General features: G+C 42.0%; 1 protein-coding gene across 1 annotated transcript in view; it reads left to right on the plus strand.

Annotated features, from left to right (window-relative positions):
- btaf1 (BTAF1 RNA polymerase II, B-TFIID transcription factor-associated) overlaps window positions 1-14,288 on the plus strand; it is a gene marked incomplete at its 5' end in the record, with an annotated part of 442,252 nt that overhangs the window by 424,222 nt on the left and 3,742 nt on the right. Inside the window, 17 exon segments of the mRNA XM_046070062.1 lie at window positions 2,019-2,203; window positions 2,298-2,454; window positions 2,875-2,984; window positions 3,688-3,889; window positions 4,067-4,215; window positions 5,379-5,531; window positions 6,747-6,868; window positions 10,230-10,397; window positions 10,671-10,748; window positions 10,843-10,972; window positions 11,080-11,221; window positions 11,382-11,512; window positions 11,760-11,882; window positions 12,620-12,772; window positions 13,201-13,412; window positions 13,529-13,688; window positions 14,042-14,212. Of these exon segments, the coding sequence (XP_045926018.1) occupies window positions 2,019-2,203; window positions 2,298-2,454; window positions 2,875-2,984; window positions 3,688-3,889; window positions 4,067-4,215; window positions 5,379-5,531; window positions 6,747-6,868; window positions 10,230-10,397; window positions 10,671-10,748; window positions 10,843-10,972; window positions 11,080-11,221; window positions 11,382-11,512; window positions 11,760-11,882; window positions 12,620-12,772; window positions 13,201-13,412; window positions 13,529-13,688; window positions 14,042-14,212 (2,546 nt within the window).

The following is a 14,288-nucleotide window of genomic DNA, read 5'->3' on the forward strand; positions in this document are numbered from 1 at the left end:
TTTTTTTTTTTTTTTTTTTTTTTTTCTGAACGTATATCAGCAGAAATATTTTTCTTTTATCAGGGAGCAGCATAAACAGTCAATGTTCAGTAGTGTCTCTGTTAGAGTGAAGTGGTCGCCTCACGCACACGCCTGCCATCTGAATCGTATCCCGTTCCTGTCATTCACATTCTCCCCCTGCTTGTTCCCTAGGTAACCACCATCTTTACGGAGTCAACAGCGGGTCTGAATGTGACGTCCAAACAGTGGCAGGCATTGGACAGTAAACGACATCAGGCTCAAGCAACAGTGACTGAGACCAACACAGAATGGCAGCAGCTGCATCTGCGTGTCCACATGGTCACAGCCTGTGCAGTGATTAACCTGCAGGTGCTCCCTGACAAGCTCAACCCCCTAGTCAGGCCCCTGATGGAGACCATCAAGCGGGAGGAAAACACCCTGATCCAGGGATATGCTGCTTCCTTTATAGCCAAGCTTTTGCAACAGTGTGCTGGACGCTCGCCATGCCCCAACCCTAAGATCATCAAAAACCTCTGTGCCTCAGCCTGCGTGGACTCGGCGACCACACCCTCATCTGCTTGCCCCGTAGCCCCCACACAGGAAAATGCCAAAGGTAAGCGTTGTTGAACCTTGGCCATATTTTCAGTAATTTTGCTCATCTTGTCAGTTAACAGCAAGATTTCAAAATTGGGGTTTCATTCACATTGACACTGCTGATGTTAATTATTTAGTTTAAAAAGAGAATCGGGGGGCGGGACACAAGTAATTTTTCCGTTGTAAAACCAAAACGGAAAAATATTACATTTGATTATTTAATGCTTCAGATTAATTTAGCTTTGTGTGTTACACTTGATAAACCTGCAGCACATACACTTGGGCGATGGCGATGCCTGATTAAATGTAATGAAGATGAGCTTGAACATCAACATAGGTGGGTTTTAAATAGGAAGCTCACCGTTCAGTTTGTAACTGGGACAGGAACGCCTGAGAAGTTGCCTAAAAATCCTCCGGTTTTTAAGATTTCTTCAGTATGTAATTAATTCAGTGATAGTTGTCAGTACATCCAATGGTACACAGCAAACATGAGCTGTTATTAAAAGCTGCGAACTACGGGGGAGCCAGGGGGAGCTTGGCTCACCTTAATAAGTCATCAGCTCCCCTAAAAGAATGATTTGTGATATTTTGGGGGGTCTCTACAAGATTGACAGCATACTTTATTGCCATTAATTTCAATATTTCCATGTGTAAAATCAGTAGTGTCAGACTTTTTCCAGCCAGAGGGGAACGATCACCGACCATCCGCAGTGGGCTGGTGGCTCCGTGATCTCCTGTCCTTGGAGCCCCACTCCTTCTCCGGTACGGGTTGTGTCACTAGTACGACTGACGTGCTGTTTGTGATCGTTCCCTCTGGCTGGATGAATATTATGCATGATCCATGTGTTACTGCAGCTGGGGGCTCCCCGCAGCACCACACAACTTTTAAATTCTTCCCTCTCACGGCGAAAAGAGAGGTCAGGTCACAAACACAGCTACAGCTGTTGTGTGAAGCGTAATTGTAGCAAAATGGCTACTGATGACAATATTAATAATTATCTTATAAGACGAACATGCTTGCTACTTTCATAGTCAGCCCCAGGCCTACATTCTTTCAGCTATTATTCAGTATTAAGAATCAGTCTGTCCCTGTCTGTGTCGGGAGAAAAAGCAGTGAGCTCCCCTGAAAGCTATGGTATAGTTCGCACACTTGTTGTTGTTGTTTAAATCGGTGAGCTGTATATTAACAAATCATATGTAGATTAAAGGATTCGGGTAATTTTTGTTTAACCCCTCTACACTGTTTCGACCTGACCTTTATTTTCTTCGTGAGGTGGAAAAATTTAGGAGAGCCTCCAGCTGCAGTAACACATGGATTAGGCTACGTGTAAAATCAGGAGCATCGGACTTCAGTTCAACGGCAGAGGAAGTGCTTCCTTGCATTCTACTGACCACATTTCTGTCCTTATTTCTCATGCTATTAGGCGTTGGGTTGGAGAAAGACTGCATGCATCACATGGTCAGCAAAACCCGAGGCATTATCACCCTCTACCGTCACCAAAGGGCGGCTTTTGCCATCACCAGTAAGAGGGGGCCAGCCCCTAAAGCCCCAAAGACCCCTAACACAGAGCTTCCTCCTGGCAGCACCATCAGCATTGATAATGATGAGGTACAGAGAGCTACTAAAGTACATTATCCTCGCATTTGGGTCATATCGACAACAAGTTGTGTTGACCCTTTTTTATACATCTTTTCCTTTCTAGAGCAAGAAGCCATTTATTATTCAGAGACGAGGGGCAGAGTTCTCCCTAACAACTGTTGCCAGACACTTTGGGGCAGACCTCGCCAAATGTCTGCCATATCTATGGGAGAACACAGTGGGACCCCTGAGGACAGTGGTGACTGAAAATCAGTGCATTGGTATGTTGATTAGGTTGATCAGATCTTAATCTTGGATAGACATTGATAGCAGTTTCTTATCTTGTTTTTGGCAACCACTGCCTACACTGTTTCAGTCTGTTGTGTAAAAGGTCCAACAGTGGACCAGCAAATATTATAATTGGCTTGAAGTCCTTTGGACTTTAATAAAGCTAACCGTAGCATAGAAGCAAAATTCCGTTTGAATTTGTTGTTGTCTTAGTGATTCATAGCACTTTGCACTCAAAGTTGTTGTTTTTCCCCTTCTGATAAGAAGTCTAGATGAAGATAAAATGATCTATGATAATTATGAGGTTGCATTTATCAGTGTGTATTAATTCAGTTCACTTTATTTCACCAAGATAATCCGCTCCATATCATGTAGTCAGTACTCTGAATCACTGTGTCTATTGTGTGTTGTAGATAGGCAGGTCCAGCTGGAGAGGGGAGATGCTGCTGCTCAGGAACTAGTCAACTCTCTACAAGTGCTGGAAGTCATGGCTGGGGCCATGGCTGCTGAACTCAAACCTTTGGTAAGACTGATCCCCCCCCCCCCGCATGTGATCTCAAAAGTATTGAATTTAATATTCTCAAAATAAGGCCTTAATTCTTTTTTTTTTTTTTTGTGTGTGTGTGTGTTTCATATGATTAAATACATACCATCTATCTACTGACAGTGCCGTTTCATCCTTTCACAGTTAGCTTGTTCATACTGTTAATAGTATTTACGGTTCGTTTTTGTATATAGTGTTTTATCAGCCCGATATCCATCAGCTCAGAGTTTTTCTCAGCCCCTCTCTGTAAGCTTTTACGCAACCTGAGCCTGAGATAAAGGCAAAATTGGCAGTTAAAACTAGAAGGGAGAAGTTCACCATCACGAATCGGTCCAGGGTGTGTAGCAGGCACTGGGCACGCGAGAATGGTCAAACAGGCACCACCGTGTTCTCATGCAGCCAATTGTTACTCCATACTTCTGTGGTTTATCAGTGAAGTGTGTGTGGATTTACAGATTGAAGTCTCTGTAAGTGACAACAGACACACAGATTGGCATTATGCTCGTCTCCTTTAAAGGGGTTAGGGTTAGTTCTAAGTTCATGTAAACACCAATACATTAGTAATTTAGCATGAAAGGAGGGATTGTCGGGAGAAGTTTATAAAGTCTTAAAACTACTGGTATTATGATGCAAGCTAATTTTTGAATATGGTCCTCCTGTGTTTTATTTTCTTTCTCTCTAGCTAATGGAGCACCTACCCCATCTGTTCACCTGCCTACAGCACCCATACACAGCAGTGCGTCACATGAGTGCACGCTGTGTGGGTGCACTCAGTAAGATAGCCATGCTGGAGACCATGAACGGTTTCCTTGAGTGTGTACTTCCCTGGTTGGCTGCTATTGGTGACTGCACTAAACAGGAGGGTGCCATCGAGGCCTTGGCCTGTATCCTTCACACAGTGACATAGATTCAGTTTTCTTACCTAGCACAATATAAATGCATTTCAGACATAATTGTTAGGGTGAAAACAGTGTGTGGAAGTTGTTTAGGTTTAAAGCATCGACCTTGTAGTTGGTGCTGTTATTTCTCTACAGTACTGTCCTTGACTAACATCTCTCCAGGTGTCATGGAGCAGCTGGATGTGGACATTGTACCCTACATTGTGCTACTAGTAGTACCAGTGCTGGGCCGTATGAGTGACCCAAGTGATAGCATCCGTTTCATGGCTACACAGTGCTTTGCTACACTGATCCGCCTGTTGCCTCTAGAGGTAGGAGCACACAAACAGAAGTCTAACTGTGCATTCAGACCAAAGGCAAATTTATCGCTGGACAACTGCCAAGAGTTCACACACAACGTGATAACCCGAATTAACCCAACTCGCAATTACTACAGCTGTATGAACCCAAAGTAAACATTTTGCTGTGATTTAATTGCAATAAACTGATCAAATTGATGCTGAAATAACTACAATATGTTGCACATTTGTTAGACATGAGTTCATGCTTTGTCAGGTCTGTCAGCAAGTCAGCAGGACAACTTTTAAAATGTTTGTTTTTGGTTGCTATGCTAACTTGTTCACGGTAAAGTACAACAATAGCTGCAATAAAGTTATACACATTTTCTGAACTCACCAGGTAGTTCAACTTCCTCGCTTTCTTTCTCCAAACAGTGTCCAGTTTTGTCCGGGGGGGGTGGTTTTGTATATTTTAATTTTTTGAAATATAAAGTAGTAGTCCAACAGAGCTCGGTGTGCCGACCGACGCTAAGAACATTGGAACCGGATGTGCATGGAAGCCAGCTGCTGAGAAGCTCGAGTGAAGATAAATCAATGTTGTAATCTCAAAAACTGAAATAAAAAGCTAATTTAATAAAAGCAGTTTACTCTGCTTAACTCGCAGTTAGCTCCTCCCGTGGGTAAACGGCATAGTTGTCCGAGCATAATTTAGTCAGACTATGGGTGTTTAGAGCGCTGCTCCCGCCTCTGTCCTCGAATTCTCCCCCAAGTTTAGCAGCTCTCCGTCGGCCATCTGTGTTTCACTCCTCCACTCTCCCTGGTCCTCTCCAGACAGCGCTCTGAAGCCATTGGTGATGTCCAGATAATATCAACGCTGATAGGCTGTCGCGACTATCATGCGACCTTCTCGCTCGAGTTGAAAATTTTCAACTCGAGCGGAAAGCCCTCGCATCACCGCCAGCGCCCCCTCCACACTGCCCAACGGGAAATCACATCTCTCCGTGCCCTTGCATTGTATGTAAACGCACCACCCCCAAGGCTCACTTCGCTTTTGGTCTGAAAACGCCTTAAAACACAGTGTTTATTTAAAGTTTAGAATCTGGAAAACAGATCGGTCTCTCACTTGCTAATATACTTGGAACATAATGTGTTTATCTGGTGGTTTGCTTCTAAAGCTTCCCCCTCTTGTTTATCAGGCAGGTATACCAGACCCTCCAGCCATGTCTGCTGACCTGATCCGCCAGAAGGCAAGAGAACGGCACTTTCTGGAGCAACTACTGGATGGGAGGAAACTAGAGAACTACAAGATCCCCGTGCCCATTAAAGCTGAGCTCAGGAAGTACCAGCAGGTCAGTTTTCGGGGTCCACTGAGTCTGCGATCCTCCTTCAAGCAGCTGATGAAGGATGCCAACATTTAACCAACTTCTAAAACACTTAGTGTTTGATGCCTGAGCTGCCTTTTTTTTTTTTCTTGACAGATTGAATTTAAAGCACTCAAATAGTGATGTTGTTGTGTGCAGGTGCCTTGTTACGTTCCCGCTCACTAGGGGTAGGGGAGACATAAACATAAACCAGATGTTCTTGGTAAAAGTGGAAATGTTATTTATTAAATGGAGGTTCACAAACCAAAGTCAGAACAGAAATTGGGCAAGTGGGTGCTGCGTAAACCAAAGAAGGAAATGTAACCAAAAGAGATCCCTCCTAAACAAACAAGGGATTAATAACTATAAACAAAAGGAGAACCACAAACCTCTAAGTCGTTGTTTTAAATCGAAACACAGGGAGCTCAGCACCCCTAAATCTAGTGGGTCTAATACAATAAATGACTAAAAGTGTAAACAGTATCAGTAATAAGCTGATCCCTGGCCCAATTCTGCAGACCAAGCAAAGCACTACATTTTTCAAAACAGGATGTGTGCGACTCTCTGTAACACTAACTGGAGGCACACTGGAATTTAGCTCACAGCTAATGAGAAGGTGCTTATGGCCAGTCTCACAACAAAACTATCAGTAAAAGTGATCGTTACTAATTTACAACTAAAGACACACACACACACACACACACACACACACACACACACACACACACACACACACACACACACACACACACACACACACACAGTTCAATACGATAACCAGCACAGAGGCAAACTACATGGAGAATGGTAGCTGCCTCGACACAGCAGCAGACCAGCCTATTTGAACCGGAGGAGCTCGAGGCGGTCTTGCAGGTAGCTCAGGCCAATCCCCAGCCTCATAAACATACAGGGAAAAATAGCAGCAACAGTAAAATACATAGACGGCTGCCCTCGGTAGCTGTAACACCTTGTAGAAATGTTAGTTGCTGACAACCCTGCCGGGACCAGCCGTCCATGTCTTTAATGGAGCGGTGCAGAAATCTAGTTTAAATGCTACTACCATTGGTCACCTCACTGCTGCCAGGCCACTCAACCTTAACTGACTTAGAAGAAAATGTTACTCTGAAACCAGTTACTATGTATAGGCTGCTTTTAGTGAGCAGGTTCTTTGTGTTGGTGTTGATCTTTTGTATCCTCTTGCAGGATGGAGTGAACTGGCTATCCTTCCTAAACAAATACAAGCTGCATGGGATCCTGTGTGACGACATGGGCCTCGGCAAGACGCTGCAGTCCATTTGCATTCTGGCAGGAGATAACTACCTCAGGTACTCAGTCGAAAACATCACTGTTACTGACTTTCAACTGTACAGCAACACACTCGCCTCCTCTGTCACTGCAGTGTTTCCCATAGTCTAATTTGCATAGTTTCAAAATGAACCGAAATATATTTTTACATCTAATAATACTACAGACCTAACGTTTTTTGCGGGCGCTACTGTAAGCTTACACGCTCAGACACTTTGGCCTCCGACGCGAGACAACGTTACCGTAGTTGCCTCAAAAGAAAAGTGGTTAACGGCCTGTTTGTCACTCGTTTTGTGAGAAGGCGATTAAGCTTGCTGCGCCTACATTTGGAGTGCACACGTATTAAAGCCTTCATGGTAAATCCACTGTAACGGACCAGTGCGAGCTGACCGGCAGGTTAGCGACTTTATCCTGTCAGTTTCTCTCTTAACAAAGACAAGTTTTGCAGTATGAGAGTCTTGCCTGAAGAGAGGCGGTGAAGTCTTCATGTCACGCGATACGAGAACCACATTATTTATCAAGTTGGGTCTGACTCTGGTCAATTTAGCGCGAGGATACACACAACACCCGGTTTTCAAAATAAGGTGTCTAAACAGCATGGAAATAAGATTAATTGGATTATATTCACAGAAAGTATAAAATATATTACAGGTGTCCAATAAAAGTAAAAAACAAATAAATTAATAAATAAAATGTTAGGGAAATTACTTATTCGATCATCTGTTCTTTGATTTTGGGTTTTTGGGAAAACATTACATTTTGTAGACTTTTGTTGCTGTTTCATCACCATTTATAGCTAAACAATGGGTTTATGATCAAATCGTTTATTATAGCACAACATTGTTTACAAGCGTACCAAGTTCTTCATAGATAACCTCTCAATTTTGCACCAAATTAATGCATTTAACTTTAAAATGCACAAAACTTTCTTATGGGGTGGAATGTTGCCAGCAACATCACTCAAATGATTGTTCCCTCTATAGAAACTTCATATATTATACTTTTATTACTACTAAATCACAAAAGCTTGAACTACTTCATTATAATGAGGTGATTAAGGCTAGCTTTTTTCCAAAAAATTTTTGTTAATGCATTAACATGAACTAATTTTTTTAAAATAAAGAATAGCATTGCAAGTCAGCAGATGAAATGTTGAGCTGCTAAATTAGTTTGTCTAGCTTACTATGTTTAAAAAAAAAAAAAAAAAAAAGAGAATTCAATATGAAAATATCTTTTATAAGATGCTATTTGCTTATGACCGCAATGAGCCTGCCACCTGCAGTGGTGTCAAACATTATGCTGCGTTCCAGACTGCTCGGAACTGGGAAATGTTGGAGTTGAAATGTCCGACTTTCAACCTCAAAGCGTTCCGGGTGCCGAAAGTGAACGAAATACATGACAAACTCTTTGTCAAGTGTACATCCAGTTGCACCCTCAGCGCTGCCCTTGGTGTTTTTAAAATTTAAAATGATGGCCGTTTTTAAAGGTTCAGTGTCTGAGTTTTAGTGGCATCTAGTGGTGAGTTGCGAATTGCACCATCCCTCCCCTATCCAAGCGAGGTGTATAGTATCTCAAACTATCATCTAGTGCATCAAATATGACCACTGACAGATAACAGGAAAATGGAAGCCTCACTGTTTCTGTACCACAGTCCATTATAAACCACATGATACATGAAGTTTACAAAGGAATTGTCAGGTGAGGATCAAGGCTCCTCTCGCTTTGCTTAATTAATTAGATAAGCAATCTGCAAGTCTTACCAAATTTTTAATTTGTTAAAATACAACAGAAACACAAAGTAGTACTGACAGCCATAATTTCAGCCTGGAGTTAAAACAGTGCAACGTTTTTAATGGGCTTTTAGCATGTGAAAGTACAAATTACACATTTGTGTGCACGGTGGCAAATATCCAAAATACAAATTTGGAAAGTATTCATTATTGGTCACTTGATATGGTCTTATGTATCACCATTAGCAGTAAAAATAAATACATGTTTTCCACCAGGGCAGTATTCAACAGAAGTTTAGCTGCTGATCTGAGCTTCCACATTGTTACCGTTTTTATTTATATTCATCAGCGGTTTGTCTCAGGGAGGTAAAGTCACATTTCTGTCCACGTTGCAAAGCCATAACGGAGTGCTGTAGAATAACTACATGAAATTACAATCCAACTGTGTTTTTTGTTGTTGTTGGGTTTTTTTTTTCTCTACCAGGGCAGTTTAGCTGGCTGATCTGAGCTTTCATGCTGGAAGCTACCTTTTATTGCCAATTAGCTATCAGCTAATGTAACCGATAAAGCCAAAATAGAGCGCTGGAGAAAGGCTACATATTTTACACAAGTGGACAGAAGAAACACACCAGGTCTGACTGTGATTATGGCCAGCTTCTAGCTAAAGCTATCAAACAACAGCTTTCATTTGCATCTCTAAAGTGCGACTAACTTAATTACCTGTCCAGAAGAAAACCGAGAAATTCATCTCCGCTTTGAAAACACGTGTTCCACATCAAAGCTTTCCATCTGGGAAAATCCACACAGAGATTTATGTCCATGGATTTTTTTTTTTTTTTTGCTGTTATCTGTCTGCATCTGTCCCAACTCTGGCTTCATGGTATAAAGATCCACACACGGTCGGCTCTCGTGCTAAATAACGTGTGCTTGCTTCTAATAAACCAGAGGACTACTCAGACTATTTAGACGGGCGTCTACACTGCTGGAATTATACAAGCAAAAGAACGCTGTGATGACTAAACGCGCTCTGTAGCGCTGTTTGTCCGTTGTCAGCTATTGTAGAAACATGACGGCACAATACTGTGACCTCCATAGAGGGGGTGCCCTCTGTTATGTAGATATAAATGGCTCATTCTAAGGTAATAAACATAATGCTTCATTATGTATGGTCTTTATACACCACTGAAAACAGTTATAGATATTATATTGCATTTCTGTCAATAAATCCTCAGAAATATTACACACTGAACCTTTAATGAAAACAATGGACTGAAGTGGTAATCCTCAAGAGAAGAGACCGTAAATGTAGATTATACTTCCTAATGTTTTCAAATGTTCTGGTATTAACATTTTACTGAATAACTCTTGTGAGGAGAAGATGACTTTCCGAGATTCTTTACTTTAATCAGCTACCTAATGACATTCGCATAACAGTTCTACATCAATTTACATGCAGAACAGGTTTTACTATATGAAAGCATTAATTAAGAGTTCCCAGTTGCCTGGAACGCGGCATCTGATGAAGCAGGGTTTGACAGTTTCAACATAAACAGCGATTTGATCTCATGTTGATTCAAACACAAGAGGACAAGTGTTTTGAAGCGCTGCGTAAGTAAACTTGACTGAGATTTATGTATGTTTATCTCTTCAGGGCACAGGAATATGCCAAGACTAAGGCCGCAGACTGCAGCCCCATGCCCTCTCTGGTGGTGTGTCCTCCCACACTGACTGGCCACTGGGTGGATGAAGTGGGCAAGTTCTGTGCCAAAGAGTACCTCAACCCGCTGCACTACACCGGGCCTCCTACAGAACGAATGCGGTAAAGCTTTAGACATTATAGCGAGAGCGAAAAGCCTTTCACTTTTCACAGAATGATTTATGTCCTCATCCTAAAAGTTTTAGACTTTCAAACTTAAAAGGAATAGTGGAACAAAGCTGTGCATGAGAACACATTTTTTATTTTTTTTTATTTTACTAGATAGGCAGAGGATAGTTGTTTTATTTTTTTTATTTTACCTGGACACACATGACATGTCTCATTAATATCCTTTTAACAAAATTTCATGAACTAAACAAACATTTACTTTTCTAGGTTGCAACACCAAGTTAAAAAACACAATCTTATAGTAGCTTCTTACGATGTTGTACGGAATGACATCGACTTTTTTAGGTGAGTATCGTTCTGATTTATAATATCTCTCTTTGTGGTTTGGTGGTGGGTGCTCAGGTCTTAATATGAACTTTTTTTTTTCCTACTTTTCTAGAAATATAAAATTTAATTACTGCATCCTTGATGAGGGTCATGTCATCAAGAATGGGAAAACCAAACTTTCCAAAGCTATTAAGCAGTTGGCTGCTAACTTCCGAGTCATCTTGTCAGGAACTCCTATTCAGGTGAGGCGTCGTTGTAGCTGTCAAATAGATTTGGCTGGTGATATTGTGCATCTTTCTTTGTATGTTTACTAGTCAGAGCATTAATGTTTTGCTCTGTTTATGCCCAGAACAATGTCCTGGAGCTCTGGTCGTTGTTTGACTTCCTCATGCCAGGCTTCCTTGGAACGGAACGGCAGTTTGCTGCTCGCTACGGTAAACCAATCCTGGCCAGCCGTGACGCCAAAAGTTCATCACGGGAACAGGAGGCAGGTTTGTAAGCTCTGTCTTTTAAAAAATATTACAATTGCAGTTGTCTGAGGTTAATTTTTTCATTTCTAACTGAATACTACATTTCCTAACATCCCATTTCTATTAGGCGTATTAAGGTTTTGACATTAACTGTAGTTAATTTTGGTTTCTCCCTTTTTAGGTGTCCTGGCGATGGAGGCCCTACATCGACAGGTGCTGCCCTTCCTTCTGAGGAGGATGAAGGAGGACGTCCTCCAGGACCTTCCTCCTAAAATAATTCAAGACTACTACTGCAACCTGAGTCCTCTACAGGTACTTGTGACCCCCAGCAACTATCTAATGGGCAATTAATTGCCATTGCATTATTACAGTGAAACACTTTCTACTTTTGACTAAAGGTAGTTAATATTAAACACCTTCCATAAAAGTTAAATGCATTATAAATGGGATGCATTATTACATAAATTAGAGGTAATGTGACTATTTTTCAGAGGGACTTCAACTCGATAATGGCTCAACCTTAGTGTAATAACTTGGTATGCTTTCTCACTACCTGCAGGTTCAGTTATATGAAGACTTTGCAAAGTCTAGAGCCAAGGCCAGTGTAGAGGACAGCATCTCTACAGCCTCTACAGAAGAGGAGGAAAAGCCTAAACTGAAAGCCACAGGCCACGTCTTCCAGGTATAGCATTTATTTATATAGTTAAAGGGTTGTGTGTTTTGATTTATGTTCTGTGTTATTTACCAAAACTGTGTGTGTCCTTAAGGTCTAACAAATGTGCTGAATGCTTTATCTTCCTCCATAAAACATTTCCAAAGTCTTTGCTGCTGTTTACTTTTGAAACCAGTGTTGTCCACTCCGACTGGTGTCCTCATGGTAAACACTATTTTCTAACAACTGTTTTACTTTGTGGATTTTAGTCAAAAACAGGAGATCTACATGTGTAAATATTTTTCATTCAGTTTATCAGTATTTGAAGTTCTAAATCTCAACCATGTCATGTGATATGTAAGAATGAATATTACTGGACCCCTAGAGAAAATTGTAGATGAATATTATTTATCCATTAATAAGCTGCACTGCTCACGGACCCCTGTGAACTATAAATGAAAACAACTTATGTTTGGTTTGACCATCTTGCTGTTAACTGTGTAAATAAACACATTAGCTTTTATGTTTCTGATTTTAATTTTGAACAGGGTGCCTTTTTTATTTACTTGCTTCCAGGTGGCGGCGTCGTCTTGCTTTTGTTTGTACATGGCTGCTTATCTTGGCTCATTACTGCCACCTGTCGATCACTGTATTGCCTCGGTTTCACAGAGCAAATGGTGGTTTGGAATCAAAGCATTAATTGTTAATCGTTAATTTTACATCTCATTATGACCATGCAGTAATATTTACCTTCTACGTTCTGTCAGGCGCTGCAGTACCTGCGAAAGCTGTGTAACCACCCAAGCTTGGTCTTGACCACGCAGCATCCAGAGTACAAACACATCACTGAGCAGCTGGCAGGTCAGAACTCCAGCCTGCGGGACATTCAGCACGCACCCAAACTCTCTGCGCTCAAACAGGTAAAGTCCTGGGAAGTCAGGTTTTTGATCAACTACATCACGTGTCTGTGTATGCGGATGACTCAGCACTTATGTCTGCACAGTCGGTTGCAGATAATATTTATTGGATTACTGATAAAAAATAAACTTATTCTGAATATATCCAAGACTAAGGGCATTGTATTTGGAACAGCGTATTCATTCATCTCAAAGCCCAGGTTGAATTTTGTACTATACAATGTTTCTGTTGAGCAAGTGCAGGAAAAAGCTTCTTGGTATAACTTTAGATTGTAATTTGTCATGGCCAAGACACATAGATGTATTGATGCAAAAGATGGAGAGAAATACATCTCTAGTTAAGAGATGCTTTTCTTTTAACACCACATTTGACCAAACAAGTTCTGCAGACCCTAGAAACATCACATTCTGATGTGTGTTCTGTTCTCCAGTTGCTGTTGGACTGTGGTCTTGGGGGTGGTGGAGGATCAGAAGGGGGCACTGAAGCAGTGGTGGCCCAGCACCGTGTGCTAATTTTCTGTCAGCTAAAGAGTATGCTGGATATTGTGGAGCAGGACCTGCTGAAACCCAAACTGCCCTCTGTCACTTACCTGAGGCTGGACGGCAGCGTGCCGGCAGGCCTGCGGCACTCCATCGTTTCCAGGTCAGGGGATTGAGTCACATAGTAGCCGCTTGGTTCAGAGCTCCACCTGTTGCTGCCCGTTACTGTGAATGTGATGTCCAATTCTTTTCCCTGGCTTTCTTCCCTCTGAATCTCAGGTTTAACAATGACCCATCCATTGATGTGCTGCTGCTGACCACCCATGTTGGAGGTCTGGGCCTGAACCTGACCGGTGCAGACACCGTGGTGTTTGTTGAACATGACTGGAACCCCATGAGGGACCTGCAGGCTATGGATCGAGCCCATAGGATAGGACAGGTACTGCTCTTTGATACACCTGGCATACAGCAAGGGGCATGTGCTCTTGTAAACAGTACGGACCATCTCCCATTCTGGTTAGCCCAGTAAAATTTAGATCATCATTAGCATTGATAAATTCCAGTTTGATACTGAATCTAATATGCTTCTGTGGCTCCTACAGGAGGATGAGACATGTTCATCAGTGTTTCCTTGATGCATTATTAAACATGGCCTTTGAACAGCCTTGGATTGTGTGGCACTGCTGCTCATTTAAAACCAGTGACGCAAAAAGAACCAAGCGAAATGAAATTCGTGCCGTTGTACACGTCTAATACATTCTGTTAACCTTTATCACTGTTTGTATTGTGCAGAAACGGGTTGTGAACGTGTACAGGCTGATCACACGAGGGACGCTGGAGGAGAAGATCATGGGTCTGCAGAAATTCAAGATAAGCATCGCCAACACGGTCATCAGCCAAGAGAATTCCAGCCTGCAGAGCATGGGCACAGACCAGCTCCTCAACCTCTTCACTCTAGACAAGGTGAGACCTCCAAGAGTCAGAGAGCCAGAGACCAGACTGAAGAGGAGAAGCATGTCAGCATTAACAGTTTTTCGAC

This window comes from Micropterus dolomieu, linkage group LG15, assembly GCF_021292245.1.
Source record: "Micropterus dolomieu isolate WLL.071019.BEF.003 ecotype Adirondacks linkage group LG15, ASM2129224v1, whole genome shotgun sequence".
NCBI classification, from domain to species: Eukaryota; Metazoa; Chordata; class Actinopteri; order Centrarchiformes; family Centrarchidae; genus Micropterus; species Micropterus dolomieu.